Below are 27,423 nucleotides of genomic sequence, written 5' to 3'. Positions count from 1 at the left end.
ATCCGATTATATTCGAATATCTATGAGCCTTGCTTATTTCCTTAATATTGTTTGGATCTTAATATTGTGGAGAATGTTCGGAGCTCTCACACATGTGTCTGGCGCACGTGCACGCACACGCGGCACACACACACACCTTATCTTTAACGGTTACTTTACCATCTTCGTTCGGTGTAGAACCCAAAATATTTGTCAACACTACTTTTTAAATGAGTTTGGGTTGTAATTGCATGTCTGCTCAGGCTGGCCGTTCTGTGCATTATCTCCAGAGCTAAAATCTCACGCATTGGATTGGTTTCACACGCCCACACCCTCGATTTATCATGCTGTAGTGTCAACCCAGTCGGTCTAATACCAGTTCCGGGACCGGGAATATCTCCCTCATATTGATAACGGCCTCCTGAAGCACACAAATGACTTCAAACAAAGCCCTTCATTAGACTTTCTCTGGTTCAAATCTCCCGGAATCTAGAGGGAGCGTGCATGTGAGACACAGAGACCGCTACAAACCGGGCAGCGCGCGCACGGCAGTGAGGAAGGATGGAATTACTAATTATAGACTGTAAAAATGCGCTATTACACGTCACTTTAAAAGCCGGATAGTTTATTAATAGTTCGGTTTCGGATATTTCACGTCATGTCCGAATGTATATTCGAATATCGAATAAAAAGTGACAGCCTTAGTCGATTGTGGACGCTCTGTGTCGATTGTAGATACAACAGTTTTATTTATTCAGTGTTGATTGTAGACGCAACATTTTTATTTTGGATAGTCAGATTTAGCGAAAATCCATTACAATTTCATAGGAAGTACTTACATTCCCATGGCCAAGAGTAGTTATCCACAGCCAGTAGTTCATTGGGAGGAGGCAGTTTTTCAACTTCCCCCACAGAAGCATTGTGGTCATTGATGGCAACTTCCAAGGCTTTCTTCTCAACAGCAATCTTTTTTCTCAGTTGATGCCTTCGCTTATTCCCACCTACAATGAAAAACACAAAAACGAGTATGCATTCACACGATGACTACACAACAACACCATACAAAATAAGACTTCACAATATGCATGTATGTGTTATGATTATTGTGAAAGAAGTTGTGTGATCATTTTTGCATCACAAGTTTCATTATCATTTGAAAAATTGTGGATTTTTTTTTAAAAAACTGAATCTTTTTTAAACAATCATATTATTTTTAAATAAAGGACAAAATTGGTATGTCAGGACAGACATATTGGAAAAATTTGGATATTGCACTCAACCTTGTTATGATTTTGACAGTCAAAAGATGTTTTTTATATAAATGGCATTGCTATTTTTACTATGTATAAATCATTACTGAATTGATTTTTTTTTTTACAAATCTGCATTACAAGTGGACTTTTCTGCTCTCACCAGACTGACGATACAGCTGAAATTTTCGCTGTTTGATGCCCAAATATAGCCCCTCGATGGTCCTCTGCAGGTCATTTTGGATTGTTGCACCTTTGGACAACAACAACAAACAAATGAATGAATGCCCATTTCAATTTACAATCAGTCTATTTTCAGATCCCCTGTACAAGAGCAGAGACAACAATTCTTTAAAATATGCCATCAAATCATTTTTTTTTTCAAACTACCTGAGGTCCACTGCTGAACATCAGACACCCACTGCTGGACTGTGTCTTGCTGTAGAGATAACTCTGCGGTGAGGTTCTCCAGGTCCTTTGTTGCCTCTGCAATCTTTTGTACAGTCTGTCCAAAATAAATATATGTGTTAACAAATGCTAAGACACATTTAAAAAAAAAAAATGTTATTATACATATTTGCCTAGTTAGTACCTTGACGTATCTTTTGGCCAGTGTCCGGTCAAGGTTTTCTGCCTTTCGCTTGTTCCAGCCACTTGCCTGGATTGTTAGCATGTCTGTACGAACTTGACACACAATGTATGTGCAGAAATTTAGGTAATTCATTCAAAATGAGGACCAAAGGTCAGATACTACATTGATAATTCTCTAATATTGTCACATAAACCTGGAAATAATCATACACTTAATCAGAAGTTAAATTATTATAAAGAAAATCCTGATCAGTGTAAAAGTGCTGACTAGACAGTTGTTTTCTAAGGGAGCAGCATGGAACTCTAAAATGCAAAGGCCAAGGATCAGTGTTAAAACCTCTTGGTCTCAATTTGGACAACTACATGAAAAATCTTACCGGCTTTTGACATGTACTTGGAACAAATGGCTGCTCGGGAGAGGAAGCTATTAACCTGTTCAACCTCCTCCCCGATTGTTGTTCCAGCTCCTTCTTGATTGCGCCCCCCCCCCCCCCCCATTTTAACTGTAACAAATTTACATGAATGTTATCACTTAGAAAACAACACGTAGAGTCAGAGGACAGACAGTCATAATGTGTGGTAAAAATGGTAAGAAATACATCTAATTGTCATTATTGGACATCGGTGTTTTAAGCCCCCAACGGGGCTTTCCAGGCAGCAAGGGGATGGTTAGGTTTAGAGTTGAGGTTAGGGTTAGCTATCTGGAAGGAGCCATTTGGGGCTTAAAACACCATTGAGCGTCATTATTACCTCACACATCCAGGAATGCGCTTTTGCATGCATGATGGAGTGAAATGGGCGCATATTCAGCAAGTCCTTCATCTCTGGACAGTGGTCCACAACTCTCTGCAGATATGGCCAATATTTGCAGACCACATCAGAGCAAAAAAACTGGACAGTCTGTGAAGCTAGCTGTTTCTGGAGATATAATGGGTATGCAAATATTTCTCCTCGGAACATATTCAGTGCCTTCAGCAAAACCCCATGACGGCAGACAGCAACTTCAACACCTTCCTCGTCTAGTTTGTTTGCAGACTTGTTAGCGGACTCTCGTGCTGCGGTCCACTGACCCAAACCACATCTCCCTTTCCCTGGATTCTAAAACAGATGAGGGCAAATACAGACATTTACACAGTTACATTTTACAAAATAAGCTGTACATCATGGTATTTTGGTATTTGAAGCAGTAATGCCACTCATTTACTTAAACCAAATAATGATTACATAAAAAAAAAAGGCAAGCATTCATAAAAATTTTAAACTGTGTTGTTACACAAAAAATTTATCTTACATGTCCAGTTGTTCCATGGATGTGGTCAACAAAGGAGGACACCTCAGCATCATTCGCCAAAAATACTCCATCGAAGAACCCATCAGGTCTTGAAAGAAATATACAGATTTGGGTTAAATTTATAAAAGTCATTTGTGGCTCACTAGCATTTTGTTGTACATGAATGTTACACACCCTGGTTGGCTTTTAAAACGGTACAATTTGCGATTCCCATCCACTGACACTGCCAGCATGGAGGGTGTGCATGCAGGACACTGAAAATGCTGGACCTGAGAGAGCTTGTCAACCTCGAATTTGGCATAGGCCCATTCAAGGAAGGCCCTCTGCAATGTGTCCCCACATATCTTACCACTCTGAGAGCAAAAGTGAAAAACAAAACAGTAAGTAAATGTTTTGAAGGTTGCCTTCAGATCTGTCAAGAAATATGTGCTGAAACTTTAGGGATTGTAAGAAGTCCTAACAATGAATTATTTATTTAAAGGTGATCCAAACAAGACAACTTAAATGATGAGTCCACTCACTCGCCCAAAGAGTTTTGTGCGACACTCGAGCATGCTGACAAAAGCTTGTCTCGACATCCCTGGCGCAGTGATTTTTAGATCCTCATACGTGGTGAACAAGTCCACCATATATAAGGTCTCAAAATTGACAGTGGCTGGCCAGTAACCACTTTCAACCAGATCGCTTATGGTCACTGGCAAGGTTTTTCCACAGGAGCAGTTCACTGATGGAAGGAAGAGGTTGTACCTTCCTGAAATTTCAGAGATTATTAAATTATCTCTTGTTCACAAGAAACAAAAAAAACACAATATGAATAAATAAATAAATAAACCTTACCATTCATTCCAATTAAAATGACTGGCTTTCCCTTGGAAAAACTTGTTTTACCAGTGGAGCAGTCACAGCAGGGAGTAACAATCGGTAACATGCAATCTAAAAATTAGAATTAGTTTACATATTAGAGTAAATGAAACCAAAAACTCAATGTGGTTGTTTCTATCAAACAAAACTTCATCCAGCATGTTTGTTGGAGTAAACCAGGGTGTGTGTAAAATGTAAAACAGCCTATATAATCTTAGACTTAAAAACGACCTTTTTCATGATAGGAGAATTTCCCTCCCTCATGCTGCTGAACAAAAGTGGATGGTGGCAGGTGTCTGAAGAACCCCTCCACCATGGATGCTCTGTTATGAAGCACCAGGGCCTCATGTGTGGAAAGGTCACAGGCTGTGCAGTAGAGTGATCGAGGTAAGCAGTCCCTACACATCACTACTGCAGCCTTGTGTCCACAGTGATGGCAAACTCCCTCCTTGGGCTTCTCTGATGACAACATATTGTTGACCATGAAGGGCCTCATTACGGTCCAATTCTCCAGGGAGGAAGTTTGCCTGTTTCTCCAGTGTGATGGGAGAGGTTTTTCAGCACCTCCACTTCCCAAGAGGTCTCTGACGTCTTGAATGAGGGAGTCTGAAAATGAAAATTGAAGGCAGCAATGGAAAATCTGGGCAATTATCACATCACAAATGAGAAAACAAGTAATAAGGGAGAAATACCAAAATTTTCTATGGTGACAGTGTCAGTTGTACTAGTAGAAGGATCACAGGAGGGCGTAGTAGCGCTTGCTGAAGAAACTGCAAAAATATGAATGCTGATTGCTCAATGAATAATGAATGCAACTAATGATAAAAAAACCATACAAAATACCAACCAGTAGCTGAATTGCGCTTTTGTTTCTCCCCAGCTCTACATCTTTTTGGATGAGGTTGTCCGTCTTTGTCCTCATCAAGCCAAACAATCTTTGTGGATTGTTTTGATCCACTCTCAGTGTGTCCATGCTGATCCACCTAAATAAACAATTTAGCCACAGAATAAACAGTTAAAAAAAAGAATAAAAGTTATTGCCACCTACAAACATCTCATTATAAAACCAATGTTATAATATTAAATTGAAAAAAAATCAGTCTAACAGTTGTGGTCCTGTACTGACAGATCTAGAAAAACCTTTATACATAAAAAAAAGGAAAGTGAAACGTTTTGACAGCATATTGAATGATACTCTAACTGGCTCTAACATGTGAACTAAGCTCAGCACTATAGCTTGCATTTGAATAAAGACATTAAACCAGTTAACTTACTATAATAATTGCACTTTGTTTGTAGTGTTTTTTGCACCTTAATACTTCTTCCCTGCTATATCTCAGATTGTGGTCTTAGACATTGTAATTAGTATGCATTTTCCTCCATTTATAATGTTATTTAGGTTAATTTGCTATATAATGTTATTTACCTTGCACTCATCCAGGAACGCATCGACCAGGAATATGGCATCTTCGGGGTCAAGGTCATTCATTTTTTCAAGTTATTTTAGATGCTTCCTTTTCCTCCTTATTTATAACTTTTCCTGCTTATTTTCCGTCGCTTCTTCTTCTTCGTCTTCTTCTTCTTCTTCTTCGTGGGGCCACGAGGCCATGACGCGACCAAACCCATAAAAGCAGAGCGCACCACACAGCGGTAGATTAAAAAATTAGTTAAACACAGCGGACGAAATCTCGGGCCAAACAAAACGTTACAGTTTCACATTATTCTGGCAAGATCTGAAAAATATTCGCAACAACGAGCAAGCGAGGTGATTCACTGAGTGAATATTATGAAAATAAAATATATATTTTTCGCTAGAAATGTAATCAAAACTTATTTTTATGCAGAATCTAACTCAAAATATGATAATTTTCACAAAAAATTAGAGAAATGTCCCCCATGTTTTTTGTTTTCGCAGCCGGAATCTTGAAAGTCACGTGATTTGGACGGAAAATAATAGACAAAGCAAAATGTAACAGTCATACAATTCAAGTCCCATAGGAAAAGAATAGGCAAAAAAAATGTAACAGTCATACAATTCAAGGAGAGCCGCTAGGGCAACGATAGCAGGGTCCATAGCAACCAAACAAAACGTTACAGTTTCACATTATTCTGGCAAGATCTGAAAAATATTCGCAACAACGAGCAAGCGAGGGTTTATGTACATTCACTGAGGGAATATTATGTAAATAAAATATATATTTCTGGCTAGAAATGTAATCAACACTTATTTTTATGCAGAATCTAACTCAAAATATGATAATTTTCACAAAAAATTAGAGAAATGTCCCCCATGTTTTTTGTTTTCGCAGCCGGAATCTTGAAAGTCACGTGATTTGGACGGAAAATGTAACAGTCATACAATTCAAGGTCCATAGGAAAAGAATAGGCAAAAAAAAATGTAACAGTCATACAATTCAAGGAGAGCCGCTAGGGCAACGATAGCAGGGTCCATAGCAACCAAACAAAACGTTACAGTTTCACATTATTCTGGCAAGATCTGAAAAATATTCGCAACAACGAGCAAGCGAGGGTTTATGTACATTCACTGAGGGAATATTATGTAAATAAAATATATATTTCTGGCTAGAAATGTAATCAACACTTATTTTTATGCAGAATCTAACTCAAAATATGATAATTTTCACAAAAAATTAGAGAAATGTCCCCCATGTTTTTTGTTTTCGCAGCCGGAATCTTGAAAGTCACGTGATTTGGACGGAAAATGTAACAGTCATACAATTCAAGGTCCATAGGAAAAGAATAGGCAAAAAAAAATGTAACAGTCATACAATTCAAGGAGAGCCGCTAGGGCAACGATAGCAGGGTCCATAGCAACCAAACAAAACGTTACAGTTTCACATTATTCTGGCAAGATCTGAAAAATATTCGCAACAACGAGCAAGCGAGGGGTTATGTACATTCACTGAGTGAATATTATGAAAATAAAATATATATTTCTCGCTAGAAATGTAATCAAAACTTATCTTTATGCAGAATCTAACTCAAAATATGATAATTTTCACTAAAAATGAGAGAAATGTCCGCCATGTTTTTTGATTTCGCAGCCGGAATCTTGAAAGTCACGTGACTTGGACAGAAAATAATAGGAAAAAGAAAATTTAACAGTCATACAATTCAAGGCCCATAGGAAAAGAATAGGCAAAAAAAATTTAACAGTCATACAATTCAAGGGCCGTTATTGTAACCACTCTACGTTTTGCACTTTGGACCAATGTAGTCAGTGTACGTTTTTATATGAGACTGGGTTGCTGTCTTCTAGCCAGGTTTCATTTAGAAGCATAAAATCCAGGTTGTTTGTGGTTATTAAGTCATTGACTAGAAGTGATTTATTTTTAAGTGAGCGGATGTTTAAAATTGCTAACTTAACAGTCTTACTTTTTTTCCCTACACCAATCTTAGTTAGACGTGCAATAGGCACCAGATTAGTTGAGTTTGCTGTACGGCTATTGAAGGCCTTAGACTTTCTATCTTGTAATAGAACAGCAATAGAGAAAGATACAGGCACACTGGGTTCCCGCTTGTTCTGTAAACATTTGAGAAAGTTACTGTTATCAAAGCGGGGACCCGACACACATCACTGAGAGCTGGTATCAGTTGTTTTTGGTTCACCTCGAGCAGATGGAGGAGGGTGTGGGCCCTGGCGTTGTGGCAGAGGCCGAACAGCTCTCACAGAGGCAGGGGGAGGGTGAGCTGGGCCTGCAGGCTTTGGTGGTAGCGGTGCCCGACGTTTTTTGGTTGATATCTGGGGGCTTGCAGCAAAAGAGTGTGATAGTCTGGTTCCAGCATGCACCAGTTCTTCCATTTTCTGTGAGAAGCACAGAAGTGGAGTTGCTGGCGAGAGGGAGAACGTGTCTGGTGAAAGGGGCTGTTGCTCTGGTGTTATAGGAGGCTGTGATATGCTGTCCTGGCTTCCCTGGCTGTTTTCCAGGAAGTCGTCCTTGGGTGCTGAATCTTGGAGCAGTTCTGATGTGTCTGTCTGTGGTGAGCTCTGTGGGCATGGCTCAGCTGAGATTGTGTCCGTGAGCAGAGGTTGTTGTGGCTCAGTGGTGTTATCATTGTCCTTGTGTGATATGTCAACATCATGTCCATTCTGAAGTGAAGTCCTGTGGTCATTCATACTGTGTCCAGGTGTGTGTGTGCCATTCTGATTGAGTGGATTGGCACACACTGCAGAAGGATGATTGAGGGAGAAGTAGATATTGTCCTTTAACACTCTTGAACCAAGTTTGTTTGGGTGATGGCCATCCCGATGAAATAGTTGTCTCTGACTCCAGAAGAGATTGAAGTTGTCAATGAAGTTTACTCCTTTTATATTGCAGGTTTTTTGCAGCCATGTATTAATTCCAAGCAACCGTGAAAACCTGTTTGTCCCTCTTGCTTTGTCCCTCCTGTTTGTCCCTCCAGTGGTCCACTGATGAATGTCTGAACTTTCAGTTTTTTAAGTGTTTCAAAAAGTTCATTGAAATCCTTCTTAAGGAGTTCTGACTGCTCTTTATGAATGTCATTCTTCCCCACATGAATGATGAGTCAATTTGCAGTCTTATGTTTCATTAGAATGTTCTGAAGTTCCCTGTTTATATCAGAAGTTGTTGCTTGTGGAAGGCAGCATGTAGTTGTATCCCTGCTGCTAATGTTTCTGATTATGGAGTCCCCCACTATCAGAGTCCTGGGCTCGGCTGCGCTCTGAGCAGAGTGCCGCTGTCTGCTCGACCTTGAGCGCCAGTTAGCATCAGTGTTAGCTACTGGCTGATACAGTCTGTGTTCGATCACATTCATCACGTTTGGGGATTCCTCATTTACATTCATTAGTACTTCAAATCTGTTCTCAAGATGTATAGGTGTTGGTAGGAGACCAGTGTTTGCAATCTTTGTCAGAGCTGTATCTGGGGTAGAGGATGCTACTGCGGCAATATGTGGGGCTCGTGACAATCTGATGTCTCGAGTGTCTTTGGGTCTCGCTCCCTGTTTGTGCCATCGATTTGTAAGTCGATCGGCTTGTTTCTCTACCTGTCGAGGAGCACTAGTTTCATGGGACTCACCGGCTATATGCTGAGGGCGTCCATGACGAAGCTCTGTTGTGTGTTCCGTCTGGTTTGGTGGTCCCGTAAATAACTTTGTTTCAAGAACTGCAATCCTTTGTAAAAGTCTGTGGCAGTTAGTGCAGCAAGTAGATTCCAGAAGAGGCATTTTCTCTCTTATCCTTGTAGGCAGTTGTGTTTTCCTTTCCCCGGAATGTAAGCTGGTCGGGTAGAAGAATTCTGCGTTTTTGTAGTAATCCAAACTTTGTCGTTTGAGCACTGTGCTGATTTGCTGAAGTTAAAATTAGGTGATAAAAGGAGCTAAAATTATAAAAGTATAGAAGATAAAATATAAAAGCGATAGAGCAAAGCGCGGAGCAGTAAGCAAGAGCGTCCGAACAGTAGCTGAGCAGGAAGCATGTCTGGTTTGTAAACAAACCAGCCTAGGTGGCTAAGCTAACCCAACCTAGCAGCCCTTCAGCTTAGGCTAAGCTAACTAATAACTTCAGCAGTTAACTGTTAGCATCATTTATATGAAGCCTTTAACTAAAGCTTGTGTGTATGCAGTGTGAAGTGATCTAAACCATTTTCCTTTAACCCCATTTCTGGTTTCTGAATTCTCACTTTCTCTTTCCTTAACTTTAATTCTTCTCATTTAATTTCACCTGCACTTTTCAGGTGCATTCCTTACTGAACGCTGTTCAGCTAAATTAACAGTTACTTTGTTAATTAATTCTAAATTTAATTACATGCAAACTGTTTAGCTAGAGAATCATTTTTATTGTTATTGGGAACTTTCAATGGCACGTTGACTAAACTTTATGGAGGGACAAACACATGTTGTGGTCTTGAACACGCAGCAGCTGTGACCAACTATAGAATGATGTCCAAAGCAAATCTAATAGTTGATCATAAGTGCTATTGATTATTCCCAATACCAGGTCATTCAGCTGTTTTAACCCTCTGAGGTCGAGAAACGCGCCGACGCGTTTTGCTGGATTTTTTTCACATAGCAGCAACATAAACTTAAATTACTCCGTCATTTATGGTTATACAGAAAAAAGAAATATAAAAAAATAATCTGTGATATTTCTACTTTTGTATGTGTCCACTTACAATCAAATCAAAACATTGTGCTTTTGTAAAATAAAGAAAATAAACAGGGTGTGCGTTCTGCCTCTCCGGCGCGGTGAACTTTTTTTTCTTGAGCACGTCTATAAACTGAAACAAAACTCAGCGAATACTTCTCACACATTTATGAGCCATATACCTTTATACACATTTAAGTGTGTACTTTTAAATGATCGGATTCAAACTGAAAACAAATATTCTCTGTTTAAGTAATTTGTATAAAACCAACAGGATGTCCAGCTTCTCAAACGCTTGCTAATTACTTTTAAATTCGACACGCCCACTCGCGCAAAAGAGATTCACATGCAAATCTCCACATGGAACGCGAACGCCCTTGTTACCTCAAACACAAAACACCAAAACACTTCACAAGTCTCTGCTTTTCGTCGAGTTTGGAAGACACGTCTGAGCTTATATTGGATTTACCTCAGAAGAAGAAGAACGCGATTTGAAGACAAGAAAGATGTAAGGTAAGAAATTCTTACTTATTAGTTTATGGTATTGTTGCATAAACTTCACATTGCAGTTGAACTGTTGCTAGATATATGGTGAATATTATACTATTTAGACCCGTGTTTCCTGTTAAATACTGTTTGTGGATATCTGCTCAAACATAGATATGTATAACCATAATGTTTAATATTTTGGAGCGCGATGGCGTTTGAATGTATCATATTTTGGAGCGCGCTGTGGGTTCTCTTACGAGAGGTCTCTCGTACTTGCGTAAGATATCTTACGCTAGGGGAAAACCTCTTTTCCTCGAGATATTGAAGCCAAAAATTATTCTTAATTTTGCAATAATGTAAAACGCATTGCAGCAGCATGCAGACATGGGCGAGACAGCTCGCGCGCCCATTGGCTGCTCTGCGGCAACTGCACCAGCCTATCGATAGAGGCTCCTCATGAGTCCCATGCCGACATGTTACGTCATGTCCCGCCAAAATCGGGTGGGGCCAGGGCTATAAATACGGCCCAGAGAGGCTGGTTTGGTCAGTTTTTCATCTCTTCAGCGGGCCTTCACATCGCTGGATCCTGAGAGGAAGCCGCGCTGTCTGAGTCAAGCACCCAGCGGGATTAGTGCATCTGAAGCTGCTGGTCGACATCTCGCCGCCTTCAGTCGCCGTTTCTGCTGACGCTTTCTGGCGTACATATCCTTTTCTCTGCTACTGTGTTTTGTGTATGTGTTCGCCGCCATGACACACACTCTCATTGCACTAAAAGAGCCGGGCGTCTTTTTCAAGACGCCCCTTTCCCCCCCAACCCGCAAAGCTCGCCGGTGCGCCCGCTTGCCTTGCCTGCTTGGAGGATGATACCTGCTCTCCCTCTGTTCGAGCCGCGCAAACCGCGCCGTTCACAGGGGATGTCAGGAGCGGACGGTCACGGGGCTAGCTTTCTCTCTCCCTCTGTTCGAGCCGCGCAAAATGCGCCGTTCACAGGGGAGGCTGGAAGCGGACGGTCGGGGTTAGTTTTTCTTTACGTACAAGAAAGCTACCCTGCCTCTGCGCCCCATTCACGCGTCAATCACCAGCGAAAGGAGAAAATAGCGTTTTAGTCCCGCCGAGGCTGGACTGACCTGAATTTTCTCACACATTTCTCAGTTCCCTGATCAGGCGACTGGAAATATAAATATTGCAGCGCCGGCAAGCAAACGCCGAAGAAAACATGTTGCTCGCGCACATGAACCCAGATCGATTGCGCATTAAATGTGGTAAATGTGCCCACTGCCCAGTGCCCACAAACACTACGTTCTGCATGTCTCAAGGTTTCTGTAAAACGAAACCAACATGCATTCGCTCTGCTCAGGCAGACAATGCTCTCAGTGTTGTAAATGTGCCCGCTATCCCACGCCCACATTCACACATAGACATGACAGGTCTTACGGGACTCGCCCAGCCCTCCCCTTCTCGGTTGACCACCGCAGAGGAGTCGAGCGCGGGCAATCTGCCCGCTGTTATCAGCGCGCCCCCTGCCTCAAATGTCATAAGCGCGATGCTTATGTTGCAGCACACTGAAGCCCCTCTGTCGCTGAGCGACCAGAGCGCGCTTCGCATTCAACCCCTAGCCATTCGTGCAAACGCATGGGCAAGGCTACCCAGGGTTTCGAAGTGGGTGCTAGACATTATAGAAAGAGGCTATTCGCTACAGTTCGGTCGACGCCCGCAACGCAAAGCGGCGCGAATCAATACTACGGTGAAAAAGGAAGTAGCACACCTACTTCGGGCCGAAATAGCGAAGTTACTGAGCAAAGGGGCTATAGAACCCCTATCACAAGCTCAGAGCGAAGGGGGCATGTACAGCAGATATTTTCTGGTACCCAAAAAAAAAAAAAGACGGGGGTCTCAGACCCATTTTAGATCTAAGACGACTAAACAAAGCACTTCTGAAACGACGGTTCAGAATGCTCACGACCAAGAAAATCCTCTCGCAAATTTGCCAAGGGGACTGGTTCATGTCGATAGATCTGAAAGACGCTTATTTTCAAATACAAATAGCGTCATGTCACAGGCGATTTTTGAGATTCGCCTTCGAGGGCCAGGCATACAGAGGTGGACAGTAACAAAGTACATTTACTTGAGTACTGTACTTAAGTACACTTTTTGAGTATCTGTACTTTACTTGAGTATTATTTTTTCTGGAAACTTTTTACTTTAACTTCACTACATTTGAAAGACAAATATCGTACTTTTTACTCCACTACAATTCTGTCAAGGTCCTTGAGTAGAAAGTAACATCAGTCAGTGGATGATATTGGTTGCAGGGGTTGCATTTTGGTTGGAAATGAAAGTCGGGTTGACGTCAGAACCCTGCATCTGATTGACATCAGATTGACGTTGGATATTGATTGAAAATAAAAGTCGGGTTGACGTCAGAACCCGACTGATGTTGGTTTCTGACGTCAACCCGATTTTCATTTTCCACCACAATACAACGTCTGTCCAATGTTGGAGATCAACGTCAATCTGACATTGGATTCTGACATAAACCTGATTTTCATTTTCAGCGTTCAGGTTTGGTCTTCTAAATGCGACTTTTGTCACTTTTTTGGAGCACACAAGCTTATAGATAACAGTAAGGCTAACATATTCATACTAAAAGCCAAAAAAACTTTAAATAGGGCAATATTTGAGGGAACAGCCATTTTGGTGTCCGAAACCATTGTGGACGTTATTGAGTGCATTTATTCAATCTCACATTCAATCCCACTACTGGAACTGTGTTCTAGAGATAAATTTGATATTGATATGAGGGTAGGTAGGCAGGCGTAGATTCAGAGGCATACGGTACTTTAAGTATTACATACAACAATGCAACAATAATAAAACAATGCATTGACATTTACTTTTTACTTTTGATACTTAAGTATTTTTAAAAACGAGTACTTCTGTACTTTTACTTAAGTAAAAATAGGTCTTTACAACTTTTACTTGTAACGGAGTAATATTTGACCAGTAGTATCTATACTTTCACTCAAGTAAGGAAGTTGTGTACTTCGTCCACCTCTGCAGGCATATCAGTACACAGTCCTGCCATTCGGCCTATCCCTGGCACCTCGCGTATTCACGATGTGCATGGATGCAGCGCTTGCACCCCTCAGGCTCCGAGGCATACGAGTGCTGAATTATTTGGACGATTGGCTGGTTCTAGCTCGATCACAGTCGGAGCTCATAGAACACAGGACCATGTTACTCGATCACCTCGAGAATTTAGGTCTCACAGTCAATTGGGCAAAGAGTTCACTGTCTCCCAGTCAGAAAATACCGTTAACCTCCCAGCGGGAGTGTTAAACACGATCACGCAGGCTAGAGCTCCATCTACGAGGCGGCTCTATTCCTCAAAATGGTCTGTGTTCACTAGCTGGTGTACAGCGAGTGGCACTTCACCCTCACGCTGTGGGGTGCCGGATGTTCTCTCCTTTTTACAAGAGCTTCTGGATAAGGGCAGAACCCCATCCACGCTCAAAGTTTATGTGGCGGCCATAGCAGCGTTCGCTGAACCACTGCTTGGCCAGTCATTAGGAAGGAACGATCTGGTCATTCGCTTCCTTAGAGGAGCTAAGAGGCTGAACCCTCCCAGACCTCCCTCAGTTCCCGTTTGGGACCTTTCCACGGTTCTGGAAGCCATGAAAGGTGCCCCATTCGAGCCAATACAGTCAATAGACCTGAAACTCTTGTCTTTCAAAACAGTGTTTCTTCTGGCTCTCGCTTCAGTGAAGCGCATAGGGGATTTGCAAGCGCTCTCAGTGAGCGCGACGTGTATGGAGTTTGGGCCGAATGACTCGAGAGTCATACTCAAACCAAAGCGCGGATATGTTCCTAAATCCCTCAATACACCGTTTAGGGCACAGGTGATCTCCCTGTCGGCCCTGCCGGTATCTGAAGAGGAAGGGGACGCAGGCTTCCTTTGCCCGGTCAGGGCGTTAAGGGCCTATGTGTCTCGCTTATCTGTTTTCAGACAGACAGAGCAGCTCTTTGTTTTGTTCAGCGGACGTTCTAAGGGACTAGCTGCGTCAAAACAGAGTCTATCCAGATGGATAGTTGATGCTATAGCGCTAGCTTACACATCCAGGGGCCTGCAATGCCCGATAGGTGTCAAAGCGCACTCCACAAGAGGCATGGCCTCGTCGTGGGCTTGGTCCAGTGGGATTGCCTTGCAAGATATCTGTATGGCGGCAGGCTGGGACTCCCCGTCTACATTTATAAGGTTTTATAACCTCGAGGTTCCCGCTTTGCAAGCTAGGTTGCTCTCGGTTTAATTTTTCAGTATTTCCCGCCCGATGCTATTGGCTCGGGATGCTGAAACTGCTAGAGCGTCGATCACGGATCGTCTGTATACTTCTGTGGGCAGTGCGTAAGTCCCCCATATTTACCAGTCCAGGCCGAGATCGCCCTGGCTGTGTGGAACACTTGATATAACATGCTCTTATCAGAGCTCCATATTACAGGAATGATGCTATTCTAGCCCCTCTTCCCGGATTCTCTGTGAGTCCCTTGTGATTAGGCACTGTATGAGCCCCGGGCACCTGCCCTTGGGACTTTAGTGTTATGTCTCAAGCACGCACGGCGTTTTACATTGTGTTCCCCTAGCGTAAGATATCTTACGCAAGTACGAGAGACCTCTCGTAAGAGAACGTACTCGGTTACTAACGTAACCTCGGTTCTCTCTAGAAGAGGGAACGAGTACTTGCGTATCTTGCCGTGCATGCGTCATGTTCTGATTCGCTTCAGTGATGAAAAACTGACCAAACCAGCCTCTCTGGGCCGTATTTATAGCCCTGGCCCCACCCGATTTCGGCGGGACATGACGTAATGAGGAGCCTCTATCGATAGGCTGGTGCAGTTGCCGCAGAGCAGCCAATGGGCGCGCGAGCTGTCTCGCCCATGTCTGCATGCTGCTGCAATGCGTTTTACATTATTGCAAAATTAAGGATAATTTTTGGCTTCAATATCTCGAGGAAAAGAGGTTTTCCCCTAGCGTAAGATATCTTACGAGGTTACGTTAGTAACCGAGTACGTTTTAATGTATCATATTTTGGAGCGCGATTGCGTTTGAAAGGAAAAATGCACCAAACATTAGGCTTTATGTTTTTACTATTATCTCATTTCATATCATCATAACGAATGGAAACATTTGAAGTAACATATGATAATCAATATATTTTTCTCTAGCGTAGTTGTTCTTGAAATCTTTTGGAAGATTTAATTTATTGTTATTATTATTTTATGCAGCACTGCGTAGCCTATGCCTACAAGGCACAACAAACCTGGTGTTCATTATATATTGTTGGAAACGTGTGTGTGTGTATTCTGTGAATTTTAAAAAGAAATTTTAACCAGAAAAATCTAAAATCTATCCCCAAAATCGTGCAGCCCTATAGTTTCTCTTGATATCAGTATGTTCACAGTTTTTTTCTTTTTTCTTTTCTTTCAGGGACCAGATGCAACTGAGTCCTGCTGACTTCAACATTCACATGAGTCTCTGTACATGAACATGGTAAAGTGAAAATCAAACACCTTGGAAATGAAAGGTATGTACAATGTTTTTAGGAATGGCACAAAGGTCTCTGTCTTTGGATCATTGTTTTCAATGTGCTCTTTTGTCATTTGTATTTTTGGATTGTGTTGTGTTGTAAATAAATCCAAACAATCTAAAAGCCATTCTTTTTTAAATCTCCTCATTCTTTGTGCAAGGTTGCTCTGAATGACAGGGCCTGATCGCTCCTTAATAGGGCAGTTAGGGGAGTGTCTTTGTCTTTCTCAGGTGTTAAAGGCTTACATATTAATGAGATGATCACGCCTCTTCGCATATGGCTTTGTCACACAAAACACGTCTTAGAAATTTTTAATCAATATATTGTCTTATCTGAACGAGCAGTCAGGGTGATTTTCACATAGTTTTGGAGCAAATATTCTAGGCTATGTCATACAATTTTCAAAAGTCTTGTGAAGAAATAATCAGTATGGGTTTCATGGCCTTATTTCAGTGAGAATTTTTTTGAGTATTTTCACAAACCACGCATAAATGTCATTATCTCAAAACTACAAACTTTTACATACATGCTGCTGATATGTTATTGTAGCAGAGTTTGTGCTGAATACTGTGTAATTAGACTTTAGCCATGAAAATGTCACTAGTAACAGAAAAAAACACAAATGTCAGAGCATGTCAGAACACCTCGAGCGCCCAGAAAACAGCTCAGACCTCAGAGGGTTAATCACTCCTTTAAGTCTTTTTATTAATTTGAATCATAATAGAAGTCAGCTATTCATTTTTTCATTTAACCCTCTTGTTCTAGTGTGGTTTTATTTCCCCATAAAACCGCAAAAGTAACTAGACAACTTTCCATATTGATTTTGTTTATTTTCAACAGTTGCTTCAATGTTATGAGCCAGCTACACAAGTAATCTAGACGATTGCTATGGCATAATTTTTGAGCACCACTAATAGACACAATCTAATCGGAAAGCTCTCTTCTTCCTCTTTCTTTCTCTTCTTTATTTGTTCAGAGATCAACCCTGTTGTATGCTATCAGTAAGTTCTGATAAAAAATTTGACCATAAGAACATCTTAAGTCATTTATTAAATCTAGGCTTACGCTGTTTTAGCAAAGCCACTCAGATCCACACAAATCTGAGCATCCTGCTATTTGCAGCTAAGATAGTAATAATCAGGTACACATTTCACTTGCTAACCACACCTGGCAAAACCTAGCTGTGCATTATACACCTTGCTGTCTCACTTTGCCTTTAGCTCCAAATTCTGTTTGATCTTGCATTAGTCTCTTGCCCTTACTCTCACCACAAGTGTGCCAGAATGTTGCAGATGCTCAGCCTAACTGCCCAGATGGCAGACCAAAAGGACTGGCTAGGTGTTTTGAGGAACACACTTTTACCCATGGCTGCTGACAACCTTCAGCACAAGAGCCAAAAGCAACTGGAAAACAAGGGAAGATAACTAATGACAGATGACTCAAAGCAGAGGTATGACCACAAATATCTGACTGAGGTTATCTTCCTGGCCCACAACTTCACAGGTTTGAAAAAGGAGGTAAACAACCTCATACGCCAGATCACAGAGTCCCAAAAGGAGCTGACAAATGCTAAAAGCCACATTGACCAGCTAGAGATGGAGGCTCAGGACAGACACAAGGACCCTGGCAGAAGGGAGTCACAGGAGGAAATCCACAGTCTTCAAACGGCACTGACAGCTGCTAAACAACAAGAGCAGTTTGAAAAGACTGCCAGAGAGGACCTGGAAAAGAAACTCTTTCACAAAGAGTCACTGTTAAAAGCAGCAAATTCTGAAATCTTGGAAAAAGATGCTAGAATCATGGCCTGTGAAGGTCAACTGAAGGTGCCCAGAGCTAGAATTGAGTAGCCGACCCAGCAGCTGGACAACACCAAAGATGAACTTGACATGGTCCAACGAGAACTGAGACACTCTTACCTGCTGCTAAAAGAACCACAGCAGGAGAGACATCTCACTCCCCCTCTTGCAATCAGCAGAGAAACCTCCCCCAGCCAAGCACAGAGCTACCAAGGGGGGAGACAAACCCCTCTGCTTAACACGTCATCGGATGGTTTCCTGAAAGCTTCTGCAGCCGCAGAAGGAAAAGGATTGATTCAGACGAATCCTAAAACGACACGTGTAGTGACACTCAAAGACCTCAACCGAATGACCAGACAGATCCCTGTATTTACACCAGAGCTTGCAGGAGACCACGACGTCCACGCTCACCTTTGAGACATTGACTTTCACCTGCAGTCTTTGATGAGTGTGCACCATCAAGATAGACTCTATCTGATCTGGATCACATCCAGCCCAGAGGTGCGATGCTTTCTGGCTCGACAGCCAGAAAACATCCAGTCTAACTACCAGCAGCTGAAACAAGCCATCATAAAGGAATTCTCAGAGTCTGAAACCGGACTGATCGCTGCCCTAGACACCAAACAGGGTCGGCATGAAACTCCCTATGTTTACTACCACAGACTCAGACAAGCTTACTTCGGAGCTCGCAACGAACCTGGGATGGAGGAGGACACCAGCTTCAAGAGCCTTTTCCTCCGAAACCTCCATCCTGTTGTAACGACAATGACTATGACATGCGGTCACATGCTGTTCAAATTAGTAAATCCCGATCTCCAAACACGGCGCCTCCAAGTCTGCTTGAACGGTCACAATTGCATCTTTGTGGCTCCCCCGAGGGACATTTGAGTCACATAAGGAAACCCTGTTTTGGAGAATCCCCTCTAAAACCCCCACTTCAGCATGGACTCCCTGTGACTTTTATAGACTCGTGACATTCCAGAACACACACACACATACACATACACACACACACACACACACACACACACACACACACACACACACACACACACACACACACACACACACACACACACACACACAAACACACACACACACACACACACACACACACACACACACACACACCAACATCCTTTTGTGTTTAACTTTTAAGTATGTAACTCAGACTTGTATCTGAACTTCCTGTATGCATGTGTGATTAATGTTGTTTTGATCATATAGTTATGATCTTCGAGTGTTTGGATCTGAAATGTATTTTTGAAGAATGTTCTCCCAGTAGAATCGCATTCCGTAACCCGAGCTCATTGGCAGGTCATAAAATTTGACCACAGAGCTATCCAGCCCTATGCATGAGATAACAGGGTCGCAACATCCCAAACACACAAACACACTCTGGACTTTGAAACAGAAACCCCCTACAGAAAAGGACTTTTACCCATAAAGTCACTCTTAAATGTACTAAATATATATATTTGTGTGTTAAGAGGTGTGTGTAAACCATAGGAAAATACATGTCCTATTTGTAACATTAATAGAACTGCAAATGCCTATACAACTGCATAATAATGTATCTTTGCCTCGCTACAACGCCTATATTCTATTTTTTATATCTCTGTAATCCTCTCCAGCTAACGGAGTTGAATTCCGATAGCAGAATTCAGTGATGCGCATTGTTTTATAAGTTCATATGTCTGGAGAAAATCCTCTCAAGTTAAAGTAAATCATGACTCATTCGAGTGGGCGTGTCTAACCGGACAAAGGAATCTTCCCGCTCGAAAAATCTCGACAGCTGATTCGTCCTACACGAAGGAGGGGACGGCACATGGGACACTGATAAAAGTCCAAACCTTCAGTTTAACACTCTCTCTCATCCAACTCAGCTCTCTCTCTTCCAACTCAACTTCCTCTCTTCGGACCTTCTTCTCCCCGGCGCAGCGCTTCTCCAAGGAACATCTGGAGGAGGCCCTGGCCTTCTCCATCGAGCGAGCACATGTTCGAGTCGTAGCTGCGTCCCTTGCAACAAAGACCTTAAACCTCTCCCATCCCAGGAGATGAACTTTATTTTCCGGTAACATTACATTCAGTGAGCCTTTCAAGCTTCCCGCGACACCGGAAGACGCAGCAGAAACAGGACACCATCCTCGCTTCCTGCATCAGCTTCAGCCTGACCAGAAAGAGCACTCGCAAGTATATTGATTCCTATAAAAGCTGTTCCAGGTGTCTAGGTCTTAGGTCTGTGAACTAAGTTACCCTCTATCTTCCCTCTATATCTTTCTCTCTTTCATTTCATTTTCGTTCTGATCACGCTATGTTTATGTTTTTGTTCGGTTAAATGTTTATTTGTTTGTTTGCATTTTTACGTACGTTTATGTTTGTAGTTTATATAATCTCTAGTGTGTGCCATTTTATTAATAAATCCATTTATACTTTTAATTGTCTCTGTGTTTGAAAACCCACCTTATAAAGTCAATGAAATTTTAAAGATCTAAGCTACAAGCTCGATATAAACTACATTTAGTAGTTCTTAATTCAGAAACTCAGTAAGTTTGATATTTGTGGCCAGAAGATAAAACTTTCTTGGAGTTTGAAAAGGGATACCCCCTTCTTAACTGTAATGATCAGACAGTACAGAACAAGGTAATCTCGATAATTGATAAAATAAATGTACATGCGACTTATGAATTATGACCATGAGTCATATTTATTAATATTTCCAAAATTCCCTATATTCTTGAGCTAATTCACATTTACCCAGAGTCGTTATTGTTACACTGTTGTAAGTCACCATTTAGGCATTATGGCCTGCCCCTTCACAATGCCTATCCAACAACTGCGTGACCTGACACAGAAGGCCTTTAACAAACACAAGGCCTCCTCAAAAAGGGTTTGTAAGACCCCAGCGATTCTGAACTGCAAAATCCAGAATCCAAAGCTGGCACCAGAAGTCACCCACCATTGCCAGGATGCAAGAGCCTTTAACAAAAAGCGTACTCGGTTGCTAACGTAACCTCGGTTCTCTCTAGAAGAGGGAACGAGTACTTGCGTAAGTATCTTACGCTAGGGGAAAACCTCTTTTCCTCGAGATATTGAAGCCAAAAATTATCCTTAATTTTGCAATAATGTAAAATGCATTGCAGCAGCATGCAGACATGGGCGAGACAGCTCGCGCGCCCATTGGCTGCTCTGCGGCAACTGCACCAGCCTATCGATAGAGGCCCCTCATGACGTCAGAACCAATGAGGGTGCTTCGCGCCCATTACGTCATGTCCCGCCGAAAGCGGGTCGGGCTAGGGCTATAAATACGGCCCAGAGTGGCTGGTTTGGTCAGTTTTTTCATCGCTGAAGCGAATCAGAACGTGACGCATGCACGGCAAGATACGCAAGTACTCGTTCCCTCTTCTAGAGAGAACCGAGGTTACGTTAGTAACCGAGTACATTCTCTTACGGGAGGTTCTCTCGTACTTGCGTAAGTATCTTACGCTAGGGGAACACAGTGTAAAACGCCGTGCGTGCTTGAGACATAACACTAAAGTCCCAAGGGCAGGTGCCCGGGGCTCATACAGTGCCTAATCACAAGGGACTCACAGAGAATCCGGGAAGAGGGGCTAGAATAGCATAATTCCTGTAATATAGAAAAACCTTATAAATGTAGACGGGGAGGCCCAGCCTGCCGCCATACAGATATCTTGCAAGGCAATCCCACTGGACCAAGCCCACGACGAGGCCATGCCTCTTGTGGAGTGCGCTTTGACACCTATCGGGCATTGCAGGCCCTTGGATGTGTAAGCTAGCGCTATAGCATCAACTATCCATCTGGATAGACTCTGTTTTGATGCAGCTAGTCCCTTAGAACGTCCGCTGAACAAAAACAAAGAGCTGCTCCGTCTGTCTGAAAACAGATGAGCGAGACACATAGGCTCTTAACGCCCTGACCGGGCGAAGGAAGCCTGCGTCCCCCTCCTCTTCAGATACCGGCAGGGCCTACAGGGAGATAACCTGTGCCCTAAACGGTGTATTGAGGGATTTAGGAACATATCCGTGCTTTGGTTTGAGTATGACTCTCGAGTCATTAGGCCCAAACTTCATACACGTCGCGCTCACTGAGAGCGCTTGCAAATCCCCTATGCGCTTCACTGAAGCGAGAGCCAGAAGAAACACTGTTTTGAAAGACAAGAGTTTCAGGTCTATTGACTGTATTCACAATCCAAGATGGCAGCATGTCCGCGTTTGTGTGCAGCATGTCTCAGTTTGTCTTAATTTTATGTCAAAGATAATTTTATTTGTTTTATGTTTATCGACTTTTACCTATGGAGTTCGTCGTCTTATGTTAAGACAAGCCGGGGATTGTTTATTGATCGTGTGTGGTCTTTTACCTCCACCAATGGAAGAGAAGAGCTGATCTGCCGATCGTGCTGTGATTTCTTTACTAACGGAGGGAAGACGCCGACCCACTGGATTAATGTATTAGGCTCTATTTCGCTAAGGAAAGTGCTTATTTCATTAACGCTTGTGGCCTTGTCCACAAACTAGCGTTTCGAGAAATTGGTCGCTGTTTGTTGATCTGGCACTGATCCTTTTTTTTTTTTTTTTTTTTTTTTTTTTTTTTTTTTCGGTGCGGGACGCGGTTTGATGTTGCGTGGATCCCTCTTTCTGCTTCGTGGTGTCGGGCTGGGCAGCGCTCTGTGAAAAGAGTTGGAGTACCACAAGTCTACACGTCAGCAAAGAAACCTTCATATTTTATTTTGGTTGTCGCTCAGCTGGACTTTGAAAGGACTATGCGGTTTGTTTCTTCTAATCGCGCAGCTCTGGTGGCATTTCTGGTTGTGATACTCTACCAGGGAAACATCGGCTACAGGTATGACTCAGACTTTTCGTTACATAACGATACATTCTCAATTTTAAAATGGACAAATTTGACGGGGATTGGTATATGTACAAACTTCAACGTTCTCTCGGACTGCCGTTTGAAGTCACTACTTTCAAACTTTGTGTACGAGGATTCCATAGTTTTTGCTCAAACAAATAAGGAGCCCAGCATCAAATGTTCCATTTGTTTGAATCTTTCTGTTGGAAATATAAGTGAAACAGTAAGGCGTCGGAGTTTTATAATTCTTATGTTACTGATATCAGGAAATGTATTACCAAATCCTGGTCCTTTTAATGACACTTCCCTAACGTTCAAAGTTCCTGCAGATTTTAAATCTAGATCAGGACTAGGTTTTATTCATTTGAATGTGAGAAGCCTGCTTCCTAAGTTGGACTTGGTGCGTATCTGGGCAAAAAATACCAGTGCTGATGTTATAGTAATATCTGAAACATGGCTTAAAAAAACAGTTTCAGATAATGCCATAGACATTGATGGTTATACCGTTTATAGGACCGATAGACCAAAAAGGGGAGGGGGGGTAGCAATTTATGTTAAGGACAGTTTTGAAGTTTCTGTGTTGCTCTCTGAGTCAGTAGTTAAAAAATATGAATTATTAGCTTTAAATCTTATCGTTTCCAAGACTTTACATCTTACTGTTGTTGGTTGCTACAGACCCCCATCAGCTAGTACTGATGCCATTTCCTCTCTGATGCACTCGGTGTCTTCTTTGAATTATAAGGAGCTTGTTCTCCTCGGTGATTTTAATGTGAACTGGCTACAGTCAGTATCTGATTGTTTCAAAGCAATTTGTGACTCTTTAAATCTCTTTCAGCTAGTTGAGACATCTACTAGACCCAATTCGAAGGATCACAAAAAGTCCACATTAATTGATCTTATTTTCAGTAATTTGCCTCATAAGTACTCTTTGGCCTCTGTATTTGCTAATGATGTTAGTGATCACTGCGTCGTTGCTGTAGTCAGAGATACCAAATTACCCAAGCACAAACCACGTATTATCACTAGACGATGTACACGGCACTTTAATAAACAAGCCTTTCTTTTTGATGTAGCACGCTATGATTGGGACAGGATTTTTCTTATTCCCGATGTTGAGTCTGCCTGGAATTACTTTTATAATGGATTCTTATCAATCATCAACAGGCATGCACCTTTTAAAAAATTCCGTGTTAAAGGTAGGGATAATCCCTGGTTTTCTGAAGCCCTTTCTCTTCAAATTCGTGAGCGGGATGTGGCTTGGGCAAAAGCTAGACATTCGGATGTTGGCTCCGATTGGATCCGTTTTAGGCAGCTCCGGAATAAATGTACAGTGGCTATTAGAAAAGCAAAGGCTGATTATTTTATTGAAAAAACCACCATTAATTCAAATAATCCCAAGAAATTCTGGCAGAATATAAAACTGATATCAGGTAGTAAAAACAAGTCTAGCTTCCCATCATGTATAAAAATGAATTCCACTAGCATATCAGATAAAGAACTTATGCTCAATTGCTTTAATAAGCATTTTGTTGCCTCTGGGTTTCTATTTCAACCACTAAATCTTACAGGCTCTGATTCTGATTTTATTAATGCAGAAAGTCATCTAGAAAAGGAAGAGTTTAGATTTAAACAAATTAAGAGTACTAACGTTTATAAAGCACTCTGTCTGCTTGATATAAACAAATCTTCAGGTCCTGATTGTGTGGAGCCTGTGTATCTGAAACTGGCAGCAGATTATATTATACCTGCTTTAACTTATATCTTTAATCTTTCTTTAGACACTGGTGTTATTCCAGAAATTTGGAAATCAGCATTTGTTGTTCCTTTACTAAAAGGGGGGGATCCCACTATAATGAATAATTACAGACCAATCTCAAAGCTCTGCGTTTTATCAAAGATATTAGAAAGCCTTATTAGTGAACAGTTGACATGCTATTTGAACGTAAACAAAGTGTTGTCTATTAATCAATCAGGGTTTCGCAAAAAACATAGTACTACAACGGCTATTTTGAAAGTTTTAAATGATATTGTAGGGTCAATGGATAATGGTAAATTTTGTGCCTCGCTTTTTATTGATTTATCAAAGGCCTTCGATACAGTGGATCACGGAATCTTGCTGCACAGATTGAAGGTGGTTGGTTTATCAAGTCACGTTATTCCTTGGTTTAAAAATTATCTGAGTGGAAGAACCCAGTGTGTTCAAGCCGAAGGTAAACAATCTGATTTATTAGAGATTTCCAAAGGTGTTCCCCAAGGATCGGTGCTGGGGCCCCTTTTATTTACCATTTATATAAATAGCCTTGATTATGACATTCAGGATGCCAACTTTCATTTCTATGCCGATGATTCTGTTGTGTATAGCAGCGCTTCCTCTGGACAGCAAGCCTTGTCTAAGCTTCAGTCAGCCTTTGATATTATTCAGTTAAGGCTTCACAGTTTAAAACTTGTTCTGAATACTGATAAAACCAAGTATATGTTATTTACCCAATCAAAAAAACTTGAAAATAATTTAGTATCTCTTCAGACCTTTCAAGGTACAGTGATTGAATCAGTAAAAGAGTACAAATATCTAGGCATCATAGTTGATGATGCCCTATCTTTTAGTTCTCATATCACTCAACTGAAGAAAAAGTTGAAAATCAAGCTTGGGTTTTATTTCAGGAACAAGTTTTGCTTCTCTTTTAATGTAAAAAAGAAATTAGTCTCTGCTACTTTTCTCCCTGTTCTCGATTATGGTGATGTTGTATATCAATTTGCACCTTATTATCTTCTTTCTTCCTTAGATGCCGTTTATCATGGCGCTCTAAGGTTTACATCAAATTGTAAATCCTCAACTCATCACTGCACCTTGTACCATAGAGTAGGTTGGCCTTCTTTGTCTACCAGAAGAAAAACGCACTGGTACTTAATTATTTACAAAGCCATCTTGGGGTTGTTGCCTTCTTATCTCTGTTGTTTTGTGCAGCAGAAAATTATCAAGAACTATTCTCTTCGTTCGCAAAACTTTTATACTCTTTTTGTTCCTTTTGCTCGAACTGAGTTTGGTAAGAAGTCTTTTATGTATGCAGCGCCGTTTGATTGGAATCTCCTCCAATCTAAATTAAAATTAGAAAATCTACTGACTCTGGACCGTTTCAAATCAGTTATCCGGCAAATGGAAGTTGATCTAACATTATGCAATTGCTTTTAAGGTTTTTTTTTTTTTTCTAATCTGTTTGTGTGATGTTTATCTGTGATGTAACTGAATGTATTGCTGCACATTTTGGCCAGGACACTCCTGTGAAAGAGATTTTTAATCTCAGAGAGCTATTTTCTGGTTAAATAAAGGTCTAATAATAAAAGTATTGGCTCGAATGGGGCACCTTTCATGGCTTCCAGAACCGTGGAAAGGTCCCAAACGGGAACTGAGGGAGGTCTGGGAGGGTTCAGCCTCTTAGCTCCTCTAAGGAAGCGAATGACCAGATCGTTCCTTCCTAATGACTGGCCAAGCGGTGCTTCAGCGAACGCTGCTATGGACGCCACATAAACTTTGAGCGTGGATGGGGTTCTGCCCTTATCCAGAAGCTCTTATAAAAAAAAGGAGAGAACCTCCGGCACCCCACAGCGTGAGGGTGAAGTGCCACTCGCTGTACACCAGCTAGTGAACACAGACCATTTTGAGGAAGAGAGCCGCCTCGTAGATGGAGCTCTAGCCTGTGTGATCGTGTTTAACACTCCCGCTGGGAGGTTAACGGGTACCCGTTGATGGCCCACACATGTAGGGACCAAAGCTCCGGGTAAGGATGCCAGATCGAGCCGTTTGCCTGCGAGAGGAGATCCTCACCGGTATCGGCCACAGGGCGGTACTCGTCAGCTGCATCAGGACTGGAAACCAGACTTAGTTTGTCCAAAAATGGGGCGACGAGTAGCACCGGGCATCCGCTCTCCCTGATTCGCTCTAACACCTGGGGTAGGAGCGTGACAGGGGGAAACGCATAGAGCGGTCAGCGGGGCCACGTGAGACCCAGCTGAAGCACTGAGGATGCTGAAGCCATGAGACCCAGCATCCTTTGAAACTTTTTGAGCGGGACTAAGGCGCTGTGGCGAAAAATCTCTGTCATCCGCTGAATACTTAGTCTGCGCTGCGGCGACAGCTGTGCTGTCATAGACAGCGAGTCCAGATCTGTGCCCAGAAAATATATTGTATGACTGGGAGACAGCGAACTCTTCGCCCAATTGACTGTGAGACCTAAATTCTCGAGGTGATCGAGTAATATGGTCCTGTGTTCTATGAGCTCCGACTGTGATCGAGCTAGAACCAGCCAATCGTCCAAATAATTCAGCACTCGTATGCCTCGGAGCCTGAGGGGTGCGAGCGCTGCATCCATTCACATCGTGAATGCGCGAGGTGCCAGGGATAGGCCAAATGGCAGGACTGTGTACTGATATGCCTTACCCTCGAAGGCGAATCTCAAAAAATCGCCTGTGACGTGACGCTATTTGTATTTGAAAATAAGCGTCTTTCAGATCTATCGACATGAACCAGTCCCCTTGGCAAATTTGCGAGAGGATTTTCTTGGTCGTGAGCATTCTGAACCGTCGTTTCAG

The 27,423-nt window shown here is 42.1% G+C and overlaps 2 protein-coding genes across 3 annotated transcripts in view; one reads left to right on the top strand and one right to left on the bottom strand.

Annotated features, from left to right (window-relative positions):
- Window positions 1-786: 786 nt before the first annotated feature.
- LOC309489459 (uncharacterized protein) lies at window positions 787-5,603 on the bottom strand. Of its 2 annotated transcripts, none has more exons than XM_082158252.1 (14): window positions 5,399-5,603; window positions 4,820-4,955; window positions 4,665-4,742; window positions 4,204-4,578; window positions 3,949-4,044; window positions 3,633-3,862; window positions 3,286-3,464; window positions 3,112-3,199; window positions 2,576-2,918; window positions 2,198-2,323; window positions 1,822-1,913; window positions 1,620-1,734; window positions 1,393-1,482; window positions 787-980 (listed from the first exon to the last, which is right to left on the bottom strand). In XM_082158252.1, exons 1-14 carry the CDS (start codon window positions 5,459-5,461, stop codon window positions 802-804), a joined length of 2,190 nt encoding a protein of 729 aa, XP_082014378.1. In that variant the 5' UTR covers window positions 5,462-5,603; the 3' UTR covers window positions 787-801. The 2 variants fall into 2 exon arrangements, with proteins under 2 accessions (XP_082014378.1, XP_082014379.1); XM_082158253.1 differs by having other exon boundaries at window positions 3,286-3,398.
- A 3,749-nt stretch (window positions 5,604-9,352) lies between these two features.
- Window positions 9,353-27,423, top strand: part of LOC309485761 (uncharacterized protein) — an 86,420-nt gene continuing 68,349 nt past the window's right edge. Inside the window, exon 1 of the mRNA XM_082152786.1 lies at window positions 9,353-9,436. Within this exon, the coding sequence (XP_082008912.1) occupies window positions 9,430-9,436 (7 nt within the window). The 5' untranslated portion in view covers window positions 9,353-9,429. The remainder of the gene's footprint in view (window positions 9,437-27,423) is intronic.

Source organism: Leuciscus leuciscus (genome assembly GCF_965113295.1).
Source record: "Leuciscus leuciscus genome assembly, chromosome: 2".
Lineage (NCBI taxonomy): Eukaryota > Metazoa > Chordata > Actinopteri > Cypriniformes > Leuciscidae > Leuciscus > Leuciscus leuciscus.
This window is presented reverse-complemented; position numbering and strand designations above follow the sequence as displayed.

What these genes read in the sequence shown, in the direction of transcription:
- LOC309489459 (XM_082158252.1), bottom strand. Translation starts at nt 5,461, where the DNA reads ATGAATGACCTTGACCCCGAAGATGCCATATTCCTGGTCGATGCGTTC. An exon ending in GCACAAAACTCTTTGGGCGA is followed by an intron (nt 3,465 to 3,632) that starts GTGAGTGGACTC and finishes TTTTGCTCTCAG; the next exon opens with AGTGGTAAGATATGTGGGGA. An exon ending in TGGCCAAAAGATACGTCAAG is followed by an intron (nt 1,735 to 1,821) that starts GTACTAACTAGG and finishes TATTTTGGACAG; the next exon opens with ACTGTACAAAAGATTGCAGA.